Raw genomic sequence first — 14,609 nt, 5'->3', positions numbered from 1 at the left:
AAAGTGGCGCGGCCCGCGGGCTCGCTCTCCCTGTCCGCGCCGAGCATGGTGTTGGGGGCGCCGGCCTCCCGGGCGCTCCTACTGCTGCCGCCGCTCCTGCCGCTGCCGCAGGTGGGTCGCCGGCGCTCGGCTCGGGCACCGCGGGGCGGGTCTGCGCTCGGCGCGCCCCGGCCCGGGCTCACCCCTGTCCCCACAGGTGGCGCTGGGCTTCGCGGACGGCAGCTGCGACCCCTCGGACCTGTAAGTCAGGGGGGTGGGAGCCCGGGCCTGGCCCCGCCCTGTGGGGGAGGTTCGGGCGGGACCGTCGGCCCGGCCGGTGCCCCGCCTGCTCCAGGTGTCGCCGTCCCCGCAGGTGCCCGCCCCAGGCCCGCTGGAGCAGCCTGTGGCACGTGGGGTAAGTGGAGGCCGCGGCGTTCTCCCCCGGCCAGGCCCACCAGACCCCCAACCCTCCTGGCTCCACGGATGAGGAGTCGCCAGCCCTGTCCCCTTCCGGGCGCTGATGGGAGGGCGCTGGGGCCCTCAGCAGCCTCCCAGGCTGACCCCTGCCTCCAGCCCTCAGCACCAGGACGGCCTCTCTTGTGGGCCCTGCCCCAGTCCGGGACTGTTCGGGCACCCAGGCCCTTGGCAGGACTTCCCTTCATAGCCCGCTTGCCCACTTCCCACCCCCTCCTTCCTCGCCCCTGCCGGAGGCCCCTGCGAACATGGTCATTGGTCTGGGCACAGAATTGTGCAGATGGCCTGGGACAGTGTGTCCTGGGAGTGAGCCCAAGGCACTTGTGGCCAGCCCTGGAGAGAGCCAGGACAGGCCTGGCAGCAGGATGCCAGGACGGGCGGCTCCTCGGGCCCAGCTCTGGCCTGGAAGGAGGTCTCTGGCCTGGAGAGACGTTCTCTGGTTTTCTTTTATCCTGCCCATTGTCCTGTCTAGGGTGGTTGGGCCATGACTGCCCCTGGGGAGCAGGTCCCCGGTGGCCAGGGGTCAGTCCAGTTGCACGGTCTCGCTCCTCTCTGCACAGGCTTATATTACTCGCTGTCCTTCTGCTGCTGCTGTGTGGGGTCACAGCCAGCTGTGTCCGGTTCTGCTGCCTCCGGAAACGGGTACACAGCCAGCCACACCTGCCACCAACACCTCAGCCTTGCGACCTGACAGTCAGCCCTATGGACAGTGACAGCCCTGTGCACAGCACTGTGACTTGTGAGTGCCTGCAGACCTCACCTGTTGGCTTGCCCACCTGCAGGGGGATGTGGGGGGCGGGTGAGAGCAGACTCATCCCCACAAACCCCCTCTGGTTCCCTGCAGCTTACAGCTCTGTGCAGTACCCGCTGGGCATGCAGCTGCCCCTTCCCTGTGGGGAGCTGGACCTCGACTCCATGACCCCTCCTGCCTACAGCCTGTATGCCCCTGAGCTGCCGCCCTCCTATGAAGAGGCTGTCAAGATGGCCAAACCCAGACAGGAAGAGCCACCCCCCTCTTAGTAACCCAGTCCTCTCCCTGGGTCCTGAGGCCTAGAGACATTGGCGGGACTCCGGGAGCCAGGCTCCAGTGCCCAGCATCCCCAGCGGTAGCCCTGGTGTCCCTCAAAGGCAGAGGAAAACTCTCTTGAACCTCCCAGTTCTGCCAGCCACCCTGTGCTCAGAGGGGACCAGTGCGAGGGCACCCCCAGCACACCCCTACCATCCTTCCCCAGGGAAGGCCAGCCCGTCCAGCACATTGCTGCAGCCCTGGCCTCGTTGCTATGTAACGCCAGGCGGCCCAGCCAGCTGGCCCTGTGTTGGCCACACACATGCACCCACACACACTAGGGCATGCACACGCAGGCTGCTGCGTTCACCCCTGACCCCACAGGCCTAAGCCTCAGGGCTCGGGGCTGGCTGTGACACCCCCAGCTTTTTGGAGAGAGAATAAAGTTTGTACCTAAGTGATCTCCATCTGTAGGAAAAGGCTCTGGGAGGGGCCTGTGGGTAGCCACCCCCAAGTGCAGACAGAAGGGCAAGTGGTAGTCTTCGACCTGCCCCAAATCTGGCTTTCCGGTTGGTGCCCAGAGCCCTGAGCTAGGCAGTGCGTGGTGTCAGATGTCACAGCAGGAATGATGGCCATGTGCCATGGCTGCCCTAGGAAAACCCTTTCCTTTCTCCAGTCCCAAATCCTTGCCAGCCCCTCCTTTCTGGGCTAAGTAGGGGCAGTGAAACACACCTTAGTCGGGCTGGAGTGTTTATTGGCCAGAGGTGGGGCCGGGTGGGGTGGGTGGCCGTGTGGGCGGCCTGGGGGCAGCACTGTGGGCAGCAGCAGGCAGTGGCCTTCTTCAGGCAGGCCTCCCCCGGCCACAGCACCTGCTCCTACTGGACCAGCTTGAAGGACTCTCCGGTCATCATGGCCACAAACTCTGGGAGCAGAAGGACAGGTCAGCCACCAGCCTGGCCCAGCCGCCCGGCTCCCAGGCCCGTCCCTCACTCACCCTCGTAGTCGATGGTCCCATCCCCGTCCTTGTCAGCCTCCTTCATCATCTGCTCAGCCTCGACCTCATTGAGGGGCTCACCTGCGTTCATGAGCACATACCTGCGGGGCCCCCAGGCTGAGTGGCAGCCCAGAGGGTTCTGGCCCTCGCCCACCCCCTGCCCAGCTCCAGGCCCTACTTGAGTGTGTCCCAGTCGATGTAGCCCTTGCCCTCCTTGTCGAAGACACGGAACGCTGCCCTCAGCTCGCCTTCCTGGTTCTGGGCCTTTTCCCAGTAAATCCCCATCAGGGCCAGGAAGCTGTCACAGTTGAAGAATCCTTTGTCTGCAGGGAGCAAGCAGCAGGCCCGGCCGCGTGAGGGTGAGCTGGTGCGGCCGTTCCCGCTCACACTCACAGGTGACCCCCCCATCCAGGGCTGCCCCCAGCCCAGCCTCACTGTCTCTGTCCACGTCCTTGGCCATGGAGGCCAGCTCGCTCTTGGTGGGATTGATGCCCAACAGGCTCATGAGCCGCTCCAGCTCTCCGGTCTTCACCTCCCCATTGCCCTCCTCGTCGAACATCTCAAAGACCCCCTTGTACTCCTTGATCTGCTCAGCTGTCAGGCGCTCCGTCTGCAGGGACACCGGTCCAGCTTCACCGGGGCCTCCTCTGCCCCTCAGTCCGAGGAAGGTTGGAGGCCCCAGCACACATGGCACCCCTCCCTGTCCATCCACTTGGCAACCCTTCAGGGACTAAGGTTAAAAAAGGAGGCCCCCAGCCCAGAGCAGCTTCCAGATAAGGGGGCACAAGGGATAGGTCTGGAGGGGTGAGTGGGACCCTGCCACGCAGCTTCAGGGGAAGGACACAGGAGGCAGAGGCCAGGTGTGGGACACCAAGGCTCAGGGCCAGCCATGTGAGGGAGTATCGGTGGGCCCAGTCTCTGAGGCCGAGGCCATAGACACCAGGTGAGACCAGGTGAAGGACGCCATGGGGAAGCATGACCCAGGTCAGGGTAAAGGACCCCAGCCTGTTCTGGCATTTCTGGGGCCCCTGACCTCCCCTGCCCGCCACTGCCATGGCAGCTTTCAAAAAGGGCTCCCCTATCCCAGCCCCCAGAGTAAGGGTGGCGTCAGCAACCAGCAGGGCTCAGCCTTGGCCCCCCACACTGCCCTGTCCCTCCAGCCTTGCTGAACTGCTCCCTCGATTCCCAGAGAGACACTCATACCCTCAGGTATGGCCCCAGCCCATGCCTGTGCTTGGAGGCCCTGTCCCATCCTCTCTCCCCCCGGACACTGCTCCCAGCACCCTCTCCACCACCCAGCCAGCCCACCAGGGGCTCTGCCGGGTGCCGGGAACAGCCTTACCATGTCTGTGGCCGACGGGGAGGACACTGCGCAGTGGCACCAGAGATCAGGGGCGGAGGTGTCAGCCGCATTTAGCTGGGCCCAGCTGCCTGGGGTCCCCAGAGTCCAGATTCCAAGATCCTTGTATGGCGGGGAGATCCTGCAGCCCTATTTTGGGCCAGGCTTGGCCCTTCCCCACATAGCCCCTCCTGGCCCTCCTTGGCCTGAGCCTCCCCTCACCCTGAAGCTCCCTTTCGGACCCTAGGTGCCAGCTAAGGCCCCTGGCCCAGCCTCGGCCCTCTGGAGCCGAAGCACAGGTAGACACCATGGACTGAGGGCCAGGAAAGGGGCTGCCTGGTGGCCCGGGAGGCCCAGAGTGTTTGCACATTGTTCGTCCTTTGCTGTTTCCTCTTCACCGTGTCAACCTCCTCAAATCTCCTTCCCCACAGCGACCCCCTTCCACCGTTCTGCCGCAGGACCCTCACACAGCCTGTCATCATTACATGAGTGTTCTTTCTGAATGCCCACCCTGGCCTCGTGACACCCCCAAATCCCTGTGGGCCCAGTGCTTTGCAGGCAGTCTTTAAAGACAGGTTGAGAGAATGAATGCATCCCTCTGGCCACCCTGTGCAGTCCAGGGAGGAGACAGCTGGACATGGAGTGGGGGCGAGAGGGGGTCAGACTGGCTACCAGGAGGCCAGACCAGGTTTCCTCTGAGCAGCCAGGGGCTATTCTGGGGTTTCTCGGAGAAACCTGACCTCCCTTCCACTCAGAACAGCAAAGCTGGCTCCCGAGGGAGCCTCATGGCCTGACCGTTCAGTGACAAGCTGCCCGAGCAGCACGCACACCCCACGTACGTGCGCTCAGCCCTTGGACACACACACCCACGCTTACCCCACCGAGGGCCTCCTTCCTCCGACCCTGGCGCTGAGCACAGGACCCACTGGCCCGGCCACAGGGCTGGAGGCTTGTGGTTGCAGGCTGGAGCCTCATGGGTTGAGAGGACTCCTCCCATCCCTGCCTCCAGCTCCCCCCAGGGATGGTCACAGATGGGCGCCCCCACCTAATACCCTCACGCCTGTGCGTGGCCCCCCCAGAGTCACACAGACACACGCCTGCCCCAGCCCACAACTGCCTGATGATCTGAGCAGGTGAGATGTGCCGTGGCCCCACCGGCTCGGCTCTGGGCCTGCCAGAGTGTCTGAAGCCTCCAGGACGCTCCCCACTGAGGCCCAGGCCAGCTGCTGAGGCCACAGGATTTGTGCTGACGCACAGGATGGCTCCAGCGGGCACCCGGCCAGAAGGCCCAGGGGACAGGGTTGAAGGGGAAGCCGGCTGCGGGTCTGCGGGGTGGTCCCCTACCTTTGCCCTGGCTGCGCTCTCTCGTCCTGGTTTTAGGCTTTGTGATGATAAGAAAAGACTCTCCCACTCCCTTCCCTTGAAAAGCTCAGACTAGAACAGGAGTCGGAAACATTTCAATAAACTAGTCCCCTCTACACATCCCAACCACCACACAGGGGCAGGAGGCCAATGAGCAAAGACAGCGAGACCAGGTGGCGGCCTGAGGAGAAAGCAGGTGCGAGGGCCAACTTCCCGCGTCTAGCTGGACTGCGGAGCCCAGACTTCTGCTCCCACACTAGTCTAGATGTCGTTACGAAGGGTTTTTTTCCATATATTTATTGATTACAGTGATGAAATCAACATAAACTATTACTCGGGGAGAACTGACATTTACTAAACATCTGTTACAAACCACAATCTTTTTTTTTTTTAATTTGTGGTAAAAAAAAAAAAAACCCACATATAAAATTGACCACCCTAACATTTGTGAGCGCACAGTCAGGAGTGTGAAGCACGTTCACGCTCTTGTGTAACCATCCCCACCGTCCGTCTCCAGAGCTTTCCATCTTCCCAACTGAAACTCCCCATCAAACATCAACCCCCCAACCCCTGGCACCCACCATCGACTTTCTTTCTCCATGGCTCCGACTCCTGCATAGAAATGGACTTAGACAGGCTTTGTCCTTTTGGACTGGCTTATGGCACTGCACATGATGTCCTCAAGGTCTCGCCATGCTCTAGCAGGTGTCCACACGTCCTCCTCTTTTTTTTTTAGAGGGGGGGAGGAGTAAAGGGAGAGGGAGTAAGAAAATCAAGCAGGCTCTCCACCCAGCGCAGAGCCCTACACAGGGCTCAATCTTAGAACCCTGAGATCGTGACCTGAGCTGAAATCAAGAGTCGGATGACCTAACTGACAGAGCCCGAGCATTTTCTCCTTTATAAGGTGGAATAATATGTCACTGGGTGGAAAGACCACGTTTTATCCGTTTTCTTGTCCATGGAAATTTAGGTTGTTTTCACTTCTTTGCTGTTGTGATTAAGGCTGCAATGAATGCAGCTGTGCATGGTTTTCGATGTGATTAACATTGAAATCCACAGACTCTGAATAAAGCAGATGACCCTCATCATGTGGGTGGGCCTCATCCAATCAGTTGAAGACCTTAAGAGAAAAAGAGTGAGCTCCCCAGAGGAGGAGGGAATTCTGCTCCAGAGGCTCTGGGTTGGAATTGCAACATCAGCTCCTCCCTGGGTCTCAGCCCTCTGAACCCACCAGCCCCACAATCACCACAAAGGGAACCAACTCCTTAAAATAAAACAACCTCTCTCCCTCACTCTCCCTCCCACTTCCATTGGCCTGTTTTTCCGGAGATTCTGACTGATACAGAAGGCCACTGAAGGCAGTATGCCCCGAGAACCTGGGCATCCGTGTCTGGGCCTCTGGAACCACCCTTCCAACTGCAGCGCACATGGAATTTCCTGTGGGCAGGTCTGGAAGGAGGCATGGGCACCCGAAGAGAGCAGCTGAACTCACAGACTGGAAACCCAGGTGAGGGTGTAGTGAAAGCCTGCGTGGGCGACAAAGCAATCCCAGCCCCTCCCCACCAGCAAGTGCCTGCCCACTGACCCCTCCCTGGAAGAGGGAAGAAACCCATAGACACTGGCACTGGGGGTCCCCAGTGAGATGACAACACAAGGCCCCCACCCTTCCAGGGCAGCCTCAGGTGCAGACCCAGCTCACAGCCACTGTGGCCCCAGGTAGAACTTCTGAAGGGCCAATTTCATGCGGCCTGAGTCCCCATGGCTGGCCTGAGGCTTCCAGCAGCACAGCTGAACTTCCCTCCGCCCGATCCTGCCCCCTCCCTGTCTCTGGGGTTGACCCCTTGCACACAGCTTGCACCCAAACTCCATCTCGGGGTCAGCTTCCGTAGGACCCAATGCACAACTAGAAGGGGTATTGAGATGGATTCCTCACCGGCCGGCTGTGACAAGGCACCACTGGGGGCAGGCACACACTCCTCCCTGGGGGTTCACCTGCTGCAACGGTCACTGTTCTGGATTGGGCAGGAGGGAGAAAGACCAGGCAGTGCCTGCCCAGTACCCGACCTGTTGTCAGGACCCTGCTGGGAAAAGCTGGGGCCTTGCCATGTGTGTAGGGACATCCAGGTGGCTGTCCCCCTCAGTTCTAAGGCCCAGACTCCTCTGAACCTTCTACACCCGCGGGGTTTGCTCACCCCTCCCTGGGAAGAGCTGCACCCGCACCTCAGCTGAAACAGAATTCCGAGGCCTCCCCACAAACCCCCCCAGGCAACATTTATCCCTGTCAGGACATCCACCCCCCTTCCCTGCCACTAGGCCAACAACCAGGGGTAAGTTGCAGCATAATCTGTCTGGGGACAGCTGCGTCTGGGAGCTCAAGGACACTGAAGAATGAAGGGACGGATGGGTGGAGCTGGCAGGAGTTGGGGGAGCACGGGCAGCCCCAGGGGCTGCTTTGAGGGCTGGAGCATGACCTAGCCAGGCATGAGACTACACCTACCAGTGGTTCTCCCAGGGGCCCCTCTTCCCGCAGCTTCTGCCTGAGGCGTCCTAAACCAGCACAGGGCAGGCCACAGTCTGGGACCCATACTCTGCATGCTACCTGCAAACAGCCTCCTTGCCCACCAGCAATGCACTGCACCCATGAGCTGGCCTCCTCAGGCTCCAAGTGTGCTGAGCCCCATCTGTCCTTTGCCACAGTGTCCCCTGCTCAGCCCCAGGAAGGCCCCCTCACCACCCCTCTTACCTCCTCCAACCCCAAGAAAAACTCCATGTCCTAGTCTTGAGTCTTCATTTCAGGGTCTGCTCAGGGGAGCCCAGCCTGGACAAGGGGTGTAAAAACAAAGCCCAGCTCTGGACCAGCACCGATGGCAGACGGGAAGGGGTGCACGTGTAAGGTCCCGGCAGTTCAGCAATGGCCAGAGCTGGTAATTGAGATTAAAATGTATGTGAAACTTGAACGTAGGCACTAAAATAATAGAAATGGGTTGTATAACTTCCATATCTGTGGAGGGAGAAAGGAATAAAGAAAATGTAATAAACCCAACAGACTACAGGAAAGAAGACAGAAGCCTAAGAAAAGCAGCGTATCTAGAAAGCAGCAAGTAATGTCATAAAAGTAAACCCAGCCACCTGACAGAGCTCCCAGGGGCCAATGCTGGAACAACGTGAGCAAGAAAATAAATTAAGTAGGATCAGATTATAACTCAAGTATAAAATAAATACCCACTGTGCATCAAAGCACACCATCAACAGAGTGAAAAGGCACCCCACAGACTGGAAGAAAATATTCACAAATCAGATATCTGATAAGGGATTCTTATTTATTTATTTGAGAGCGAGAGAGCACGAGCAGGGGAAGGGGTAGAGGGAGAAGCCGGCTCCCCCATAAGCAGGGATCTCGCCGTGAGGCTCGATCCCGGGACCCTGAGATCATGACCTGAGCTGAAGGCAGATGCTTAACTGACTGAGCCCCCCAGGCGTCCCTGATAAGGGATTCATATCCAGAATATGTAAAGAATTCCTACAACGCAACAACAACAAAAATAAACAACCTAATTCAGAAGTGGGCAAAGGACTTGAATAGACATTTTACCAAAAAATATGCACACATGGCAAAGAAACACATGAACAATGCTCATCACTAGCCGTTAGGAAAATGCAAGTCAAAACCACAACGATCTCTCATTTCACACCCATTACGATGGCTATGATCAAAAAAACAGAAAACAAGTGTTAGGGGAGATGTGGAGAAACTGGGACCCTGCGCACAGCTGGTGGGACTGGAACACTGGACCTCCTGCGGAAAACAGCATGCGGATTCCTCAAGAAAGTAGGCATAGAATGACCACATGACCCAGGAGTTCCAATTCCAAGCGTGCACCTAAAAGAACGGAGAGGCAGGGACCTGAGCAGATATTGGTACGCCCGTGGTCATAGCAGCATTATTCACAACACATAAAAGGTAGAAACAACCGAAATGTACAGCAAGGGACAGACGGATAAACAAAACATCGTGTATCCATACACGGTAGTTACTGTTACGCGTCAGCTTGCCTGGGCTAAGAGCACCCAGGGAGCTGGTAAAACAGTACGTCTGGATGTGTCTGTGACAGCATCTCTGCCAGAGATGAACATCTGATTCCATAAACTGAGTCAGGAAGGAAGACGTCCTCGCCAAAGCAGGTGGGCATTGTCCCATCTGCCCAATAAAACAAAAAAAGGCAGAGGAAGAATGAGTTTGCTCTCTGCCTAAGTGGAGCGTCCATCTTCTCCCGCCTTCAGAAATCAGTGCTCCTGCCTCTCTGGCCTTCAGACTCAGACTGAATCACACCACCAGCTTTCTGGGTCCCCAGCCTGCAGAGGGCAGATTGTGGGACGTCTTGGCCTCCACAACCGCTTGGATCAATTCCTGTAGTCAATCTCCTCATCTCTATATATTTTACACATATGTGTGTGTGTGTTCTGGAGAACCCTAATACAACGTACGATGGAATGTTACTATTCAGCCTTAAAAAGGAGGAAATCTTGGGGCGCCTGGGTGGCACAGTCGTTAAGCGTCTGCCTTCGGCTCAGGGCATGATCCCGGCGTTCTGGGATCGAGCCCCACATCGGGCTCCTCCGCTGGAAGTCTGCTTCTTCCTCTCCCACTCCCCCTGCTCGTGTTCCCTCTCTCGCTGGCTGTCTCTATCTCTGTCAAATAAATAAATAAAATCTTTAAAAAAAAAAAAGGAGGAAATCTTGACACCTGCTACAATGTGGATGAAACTGGAGCCGATTATACTCAGTGACATAAGCCAGCCTCCGAAGGACAAAGTAAGAAAACGTATGGGGGCGCCTGGGAGGCACAGTCAGTTAACTGTCTGACTCCTTGTTCCGGCTCAGGTCATGATCTCAGGGTCATGGGATGGAACCCCAAGTCGGGCTCCATGCTCAGCAGGGAGTCTGCTTAGGATTCTCTCTTCCTCTCCCCCCCAAATAAATAAATACATCTTTTTTTAAAAAAGAAAAGAAAACATACAAATGGTCAACAGACACATGAAAAGATGCTCAACATCATTAATCATCAGGGATGCAGATCAAAACCACGATGAGACATCGCCTCCCACCTGTCAGAATGGCTAGAATCAACAACACAATAACTAACAAGTGCTGGTGAGGACGTGGAGAAAGGGGAGCCCTGTTCTGCACTGTTGGTGGGCATGCAAACTCGTGCAGCCACTGTGGAAAACCGTGTGGAGGTTCCTCAAGAAATTAAAAATAGATATACCATATGATCCAGTATTTCCACTACTGGGTATTTAACCAAAGAAAAGAAAACACTAATTTGAAAAGATACATGCACCCCTATGTTTATTGCAGCATGACCTACAATAGCCAAGATACGGAAGCAACCCTAGCATACACCCATCGATGAATAGATAAAGAAGAGGTGGCATATATACCACTCAGCCATAAAAAAAAAAGCATGAAATCTTGCCATTTGCAAGAACATGGATGGACCTAGAGAGTATAATGCTGAGAGAAATAAGCTGGAGAAAGACAAATAGCATATGATCTCACTCATACGTGAAATTTGAGAAACAAAACAAATGAATAAACAAAATAACTCTTAAGTACAGGGAAAGACTGGTGGTTGTCAGCGGGGAGGCTGGAGGGGGACGGGGGAAGATAAAGGGGATTAAGTACACTTACTGTGATGAGCACTGAGCAGTGTACACACGGGCTGAATCATTACGTTACATACCTGAAACTAATATAACACTGTATGTTAATTATACTTCCATTAAAAATAAGACAGATAGTGTATGATTCCACTTACACGAGGTCTCTAGAGTCACGGTGTTCATAGAGACAGAAAGGAGAGCGGTGGGCCCCAGAGGCTGGGGGTGGGAGATGGGGCATTAGTGTTTAATGGAGACGGACTTCCAGGTGGTCTGGAATGGGTGGTCGTGACAGCTGCACACAACAGGAATGTACTCGATGCCACAACACTGTACAGTTAAAATGGAAACTTTTGTGTTCCATATATTTCATCACCATGATAGACATAAGTAAACACTGATGGGTCCCTACTGGTATAAGTGACAGAATAAACGAATGGAGACAGGAGTCAAAGCTCCCATACAGAAGAATTCTAATTATTTGTGCAGATATTCTAGCCTCAAGCAGGGGAAACACAACCCAGGCTCCAATAGTGACTCCCTTCCACAGAGTAGTAGAGTGTGGAAAGGGAGAGACAGGTGCTGACTCCATCAGGTGATCAAGGTCAGCATCGCGCAGATGGGTCACGATGACAGCAGGCACCCCTGACATGATGCGAGGAGAAGGGTACATACGGCACGTCCGCAGTCATCCTCCCCGAACCTGCAATCCCAGTCTAACCACGGACGAATCCCAGGAGAGGCACATTCTATAAAATGTCCTGACCTTCCAGACTGTCAAGGTCATCAAAATAAAGAGAAAGTCTGAGAAACTGTCACAGCCCAGAGGAGCCCGAGGAGACATGATGACTCAATGCAAGTTGGGATCCTGGGACAGAAGGAGGATAGTTGTTAAAAACCAAGGAAATCTGAATAAAGCAGGGACGTTGGTTAATAATAATACGTCACTATTGGCTGACTGTGACAACATCAAATGTATCATGCTAATGTAAGACATGACCGAGCGTGAAGTGCCTGGGAACTCTGTACTCTCGCAATTCTTCCCTAAACCTAAAACTGTTCTAAAAATAAAGTTTATTTTGACTCAACTCTAGGGAACACACTGAGGGTGGCTGGAGGGTGGGGGTTGGAGTAACTGGGTGACGGGCATTAAGGAGGGCACGTGATGCGACGAGCACGGGTGTTGTATGCAACTGATGAATCACTGACCTCTACCTCTGAAACTAAAATACACTATATGTTAATTAAATTGAATTTAAATTTAAAAAGTAATATTTTTAAAAATTTCATTTAAAAAATTTTTTAAATATTTTATTTATTTATTTATTTGAGAGAGAGCACAAGCTCGGGAGAAGCGGATGGACAGGGACGAGCCGACTCTGTGCTGAGCAAGAGCCCCTTGTGAGCCTGATCCCGCGACCTGGAGATCAAGACCTCAGCCCAAATCAGGAATCAAACACTTAACCGACTGAGCCACCAAGGCGCCCCCTTGAAAAAAAAAAAAAAAGGTACGTTTATTTTTAAAAAGAAATCCAAATACATCAATAACCAAAACAATCACCACGTAAAGTGGCAGACTGTCAGACTGGGGGGAAAAAAGCAGATCCTAGCTGCTTTCCGTTCACAGGACACAACCTTCAAAGCAAGGCCGCAGTAAGGCGGGAGGGAGAGCGGTCAAGAGGGCTGGCGGGGCTGCAGGGGCAGGTCCGGCGGGAGGGGCTGCGGGGGCTGGCGGGGCTGCAGGGGCTAGTGGGGTTGCAGGGCCGCAGGGCTGCAGGGCTGGTGTTCCTGGTGGGGCGACAGGGCTGCAGGGCTGGTGGAGCAGACGGGGCTCTTCCTGGGGAGTGCCAGACCCGCAGCCCACCGCCCGGTTGGCGTCCGGGACAGGGCTTCTCCCGCCCCGCCGCCGCCTGTCTTGAGGCCGCGCGGGGCAAGTGTCTGCGCGCGGGCCCCGCCCCCGCCCCGTCGCTCAGCACCGGCCCCGCCCCCGCCCCGTCGCTCAGCACCGGCCCCGCCCCCGCCCCGTCGCTCAGCACCGGCCCCGCCCCCGCCCCGTCGCTCAGCACCGGCCCCGCCCCCGCCCCGTCGCTCAGCACCGGCCCCGCCCCCACCCTTCGCTGGCCCGCCCTCGGCTCCCGCCCGGAAGTGGCGAGTCCGGCGGCCTCTCCACACGCCGGCACTAGGCGGCGCTCGTGGGCCGCGTGCAGCCAGGCGGGCCCCGTTCTCCGCCCGCGGCGTTTAGGGTCTGGGGTCTGCAGTCCAGGGCTTGAAACTGGGCCAGGGTCGCCGCCTAGGCCGCCGCCCGTGCCACCCTCCGTCTCTCGTCTCAAAACCCTGCTGCCCTCGAAACCTCACTTTTAGGTCGCACTTTTGTCAGGAGAAAAATACACAATATGCCTTTCGTGCACCCCTAAGGCGGACCCCACGGGTGGCGGGGAGTGGGGCAGGGCGCCGACCGCGGAAAAGTGGAGCCCCGACGGGCCTTGGGCTGGACTCCTACCCTGAATGTCCAGGCCCCCAGAGAAGCACCCCGGTCCCCAGATGGCCCTTTGCACCAGCGGGACCATGGCTCCTGGTCTTGGCGTCCTGGGACACTGCCTGGCTGCTGTGTAACTGTCCTGGCCCCCAGGGGCTCACAGCCGGCGTGCCCTGTGCCCTGTGCCCCTGCTCTTGGAGGGCCTCTGACGCTCCTCTCTCCTTCGGTCTTGTTTGCACGTGACCACACCAAGGACATTTTATCCAAAGCTAAAAGAGGTTTTAAATGCGTCAAGAGCCTCAGACCTTTACAGTGGGGTTCCAGTTGGCCCAGCAGCCAGAGGGCGGTAGAAGCCTGGAGGTCCATCCTGCACAGAGGAGAAACTGAGGCTCAAGGTGATGCCCCTTGCGGAGGGGGACTGCCTACCCTATCTCTCCACTCAGCCTAGCCTCAAGCACCACCCATGGCCTGTGGGGCAGGGCCAGGCAGCAGGGGTGGAACACCCATGATGTTGGCCTCAGCCGTGCCCCAGGTGGTGCCCAGTCAGGGCTGACCCAAAGCCCCTCACCCTGCACCCTCTTCAGAGGCTTTCTCCCCATGGTCTGTCTCAGAGGTCTAGGCACCAAAGAGTCCACCCAAGTTCTGGGCCCCATGGCCACCAGGGTCTGCTGGAGCGGCAACAGGGCAGGACAGACAGGCCCTCAGAAGTTTGATCCAGCAGGCTAGCCATCCCCTCCCCCACCCAGGGTACCCCAGAGCAGGTCTGGGCATGAGCCTTGGGCAGAAGCCCAGGGGAATACAGCATGGCCCAGCTGGTCCCAGACAGACGTCACAGCGAGAGCTCCAGGGCCCCCCCGGCACCAGGCAGCCACCCCACGTGCCTAGCCACACCTGCTGGTTTCCAAAACACCCCGTGCCCGCAGGCCCAGCCTCCAAAGGAGGGCCAACCCAAGGGCCTGTGGGTGCTCCTGGCTCCTGCCAGCACCCCTGCTGCTTGGGGTCCCAGCCTACCACTTCCTCCTCCACCTCAGGTGCTGTGTCCTCCAGCCTCTGAGACTACGGCCCTTGCACACCATCTTTCTCCAGGCCAGACGGCCCTCTGCCCAGCCCTGCCTCTGATTGCCCTTCCCAGGCAAACCCTTGCATCACCTCCCAGGCGGCCGGTGGGCTGGGCCTCAGGGACAGGATTCTCAACAAACAGCCCTCAGGCCCCAGGGGCACTCTCTAGAGACGCGGCAGGTGCACCTTCAGATAGAGCCCTGGCTGTTCAGCACCTGCAGGACTGGGACCCTGGGGGTGGGAGACTGGGGGCCCTGCAG

The 14,609-nt window shown here is 57.2% G+C and overlaps 2 protein-coding genes and 1 long non-coding RNA gene across 3 annotated transcripts; 1 reads left to right on the top strand and 2 right to left on the bottom strand.

The window, feature by feature from the left end:
* Positions 1 to 1,920, top strand: TMEM52 (transmembrane protein 52). The gene is made up of 5 exons (XM_026520183.4): positions 1 to 111; positions 197 to 240; positions 353 to 394; positions 1,014 to 1,192; positions 1,298 to 1,920. The coding sequence occupies exons 1-5, from the start codon at positions 46 to 48 to the stop codon at positions 1,471 to 1,473; spliced, it is 507 nt and encodes a 168-aa protein (XP_026375968.2). The 5' UTR covers positions 1 to 45; the 3' UTR covers positions 1,474 to 1,920.
* A 276-nt stretch (positions 1,921 to 2,196) lies between these two features.
* Positions 2,197 to 7,924, bottom strand: CALML6 (calmodulin like 6). Its single transcript, XM_048221989.2, has 6 exons — positions 7,898 to 7,924; positions 5,137 to 5,226; positions 2,889 to 3,063; positions 2,632 to 2,776; positions 2,454 to 2,554; positions 2,197 to 2,381 (listed from the first exon to the last, which is right to left on the bottom strand). The coding sequence occupies exons 1-6, from the start codon at positions 7,922 to 7,924 to the stop codon at positions 2,335 to 2,337; spliced, it is 585 nt and encodes a 194-aa protein (XP_048077946.2). The 3' UTR covers positions 2,197 to 2,334.
* A 4,225-nt stretch (positions 7,925 to 12,149) lies between these two features.
* LOC130542306 (uncharacterized) lies at positions 12,150 to 14,388 on the bottom strand. Its single transcript, XR_008956774.1, has 3 exons — positions 14,302 to 14,388; positions 13,596 to 13,657; positions 12,150 to 12,302 (listed from the first exon to the last, which is right to left on the bottom strand). It is a non-coding gene; the product is annotated as an uncharacterized LOC130542306 (long non-coding RNA).
* Between the last annotated feature and the right edge of the window lie 221 nt (positions 14,389 to 14,609).

The sequence above is a fragment of the Ursus arctos genome, unplaced genomic scaffold (assembly GCF_023065955.2).
Source record: "Ursus arctos isolate Adak ecotype North America unplaced genomic scaffold, UrsArc2.0 scaffold_32, whole genome shotgun sequence".
NCBI classification, from domain to species: Eukaryota; Metazoa; Chordata; class Mammalia; order Carnivora; family Ursidae; genus Ursus; species Ursus arctos.
This window is presented reverse-complemented; position numbering and strand designations above follow the sequence as displayed.

What these genes read in the sequence shown, in the direction of transcription:
- TMEM52 (XM_026520183.4), top strand. Translation starts at nt 46, where the DNA reads ATGGTGTTGGGGGCGCCGGCCTCCCGGGCGCTCCTACTGCTGCCGCCG. An exon ending in AGCTGCGACCCCTCGGACCT is followed by an intron (nt 241 to 352) that starts GTAAGTCAGGGG and finishes CCGTCCCCGCAG; the next exon opens with GTGCCCGCCCCAGGCCCGCT. An exon ending in AGCAGCCTGTGGCACGTGGG is followed by an intron (nt 395 to 1,013) that starts GTAAGTGGAGGC and finishes CTCTCTGCACAG; the next exon opens with GCTTATATTACTCGCTGTCC.
- CALML6 (XM_048221989.2), bottom strand. Translation starts at nt 7,924, where the DNA reads ATGGAGTTTTTCTTGGGGTTGGAGGAG. An exon ending in AGAGCGCAGCCAGGGCAAAG is followed by an intron (nt 3,064 to 5,136) that starts GTAGGGGACCAC and finishes GTGTCCCTGCAG; the next exon opens with ACGGAGCGCCTGACAGCTGA. An exon ending in CAAGGACGTGGACAGAGACA is followed by an intron (nt 2,777 to 2,888) that starts GTGAGGCTGGGC and finishes TGCTCCCTGCAG; the next exon opens with ACAAAGGATTCTTCAACTGT.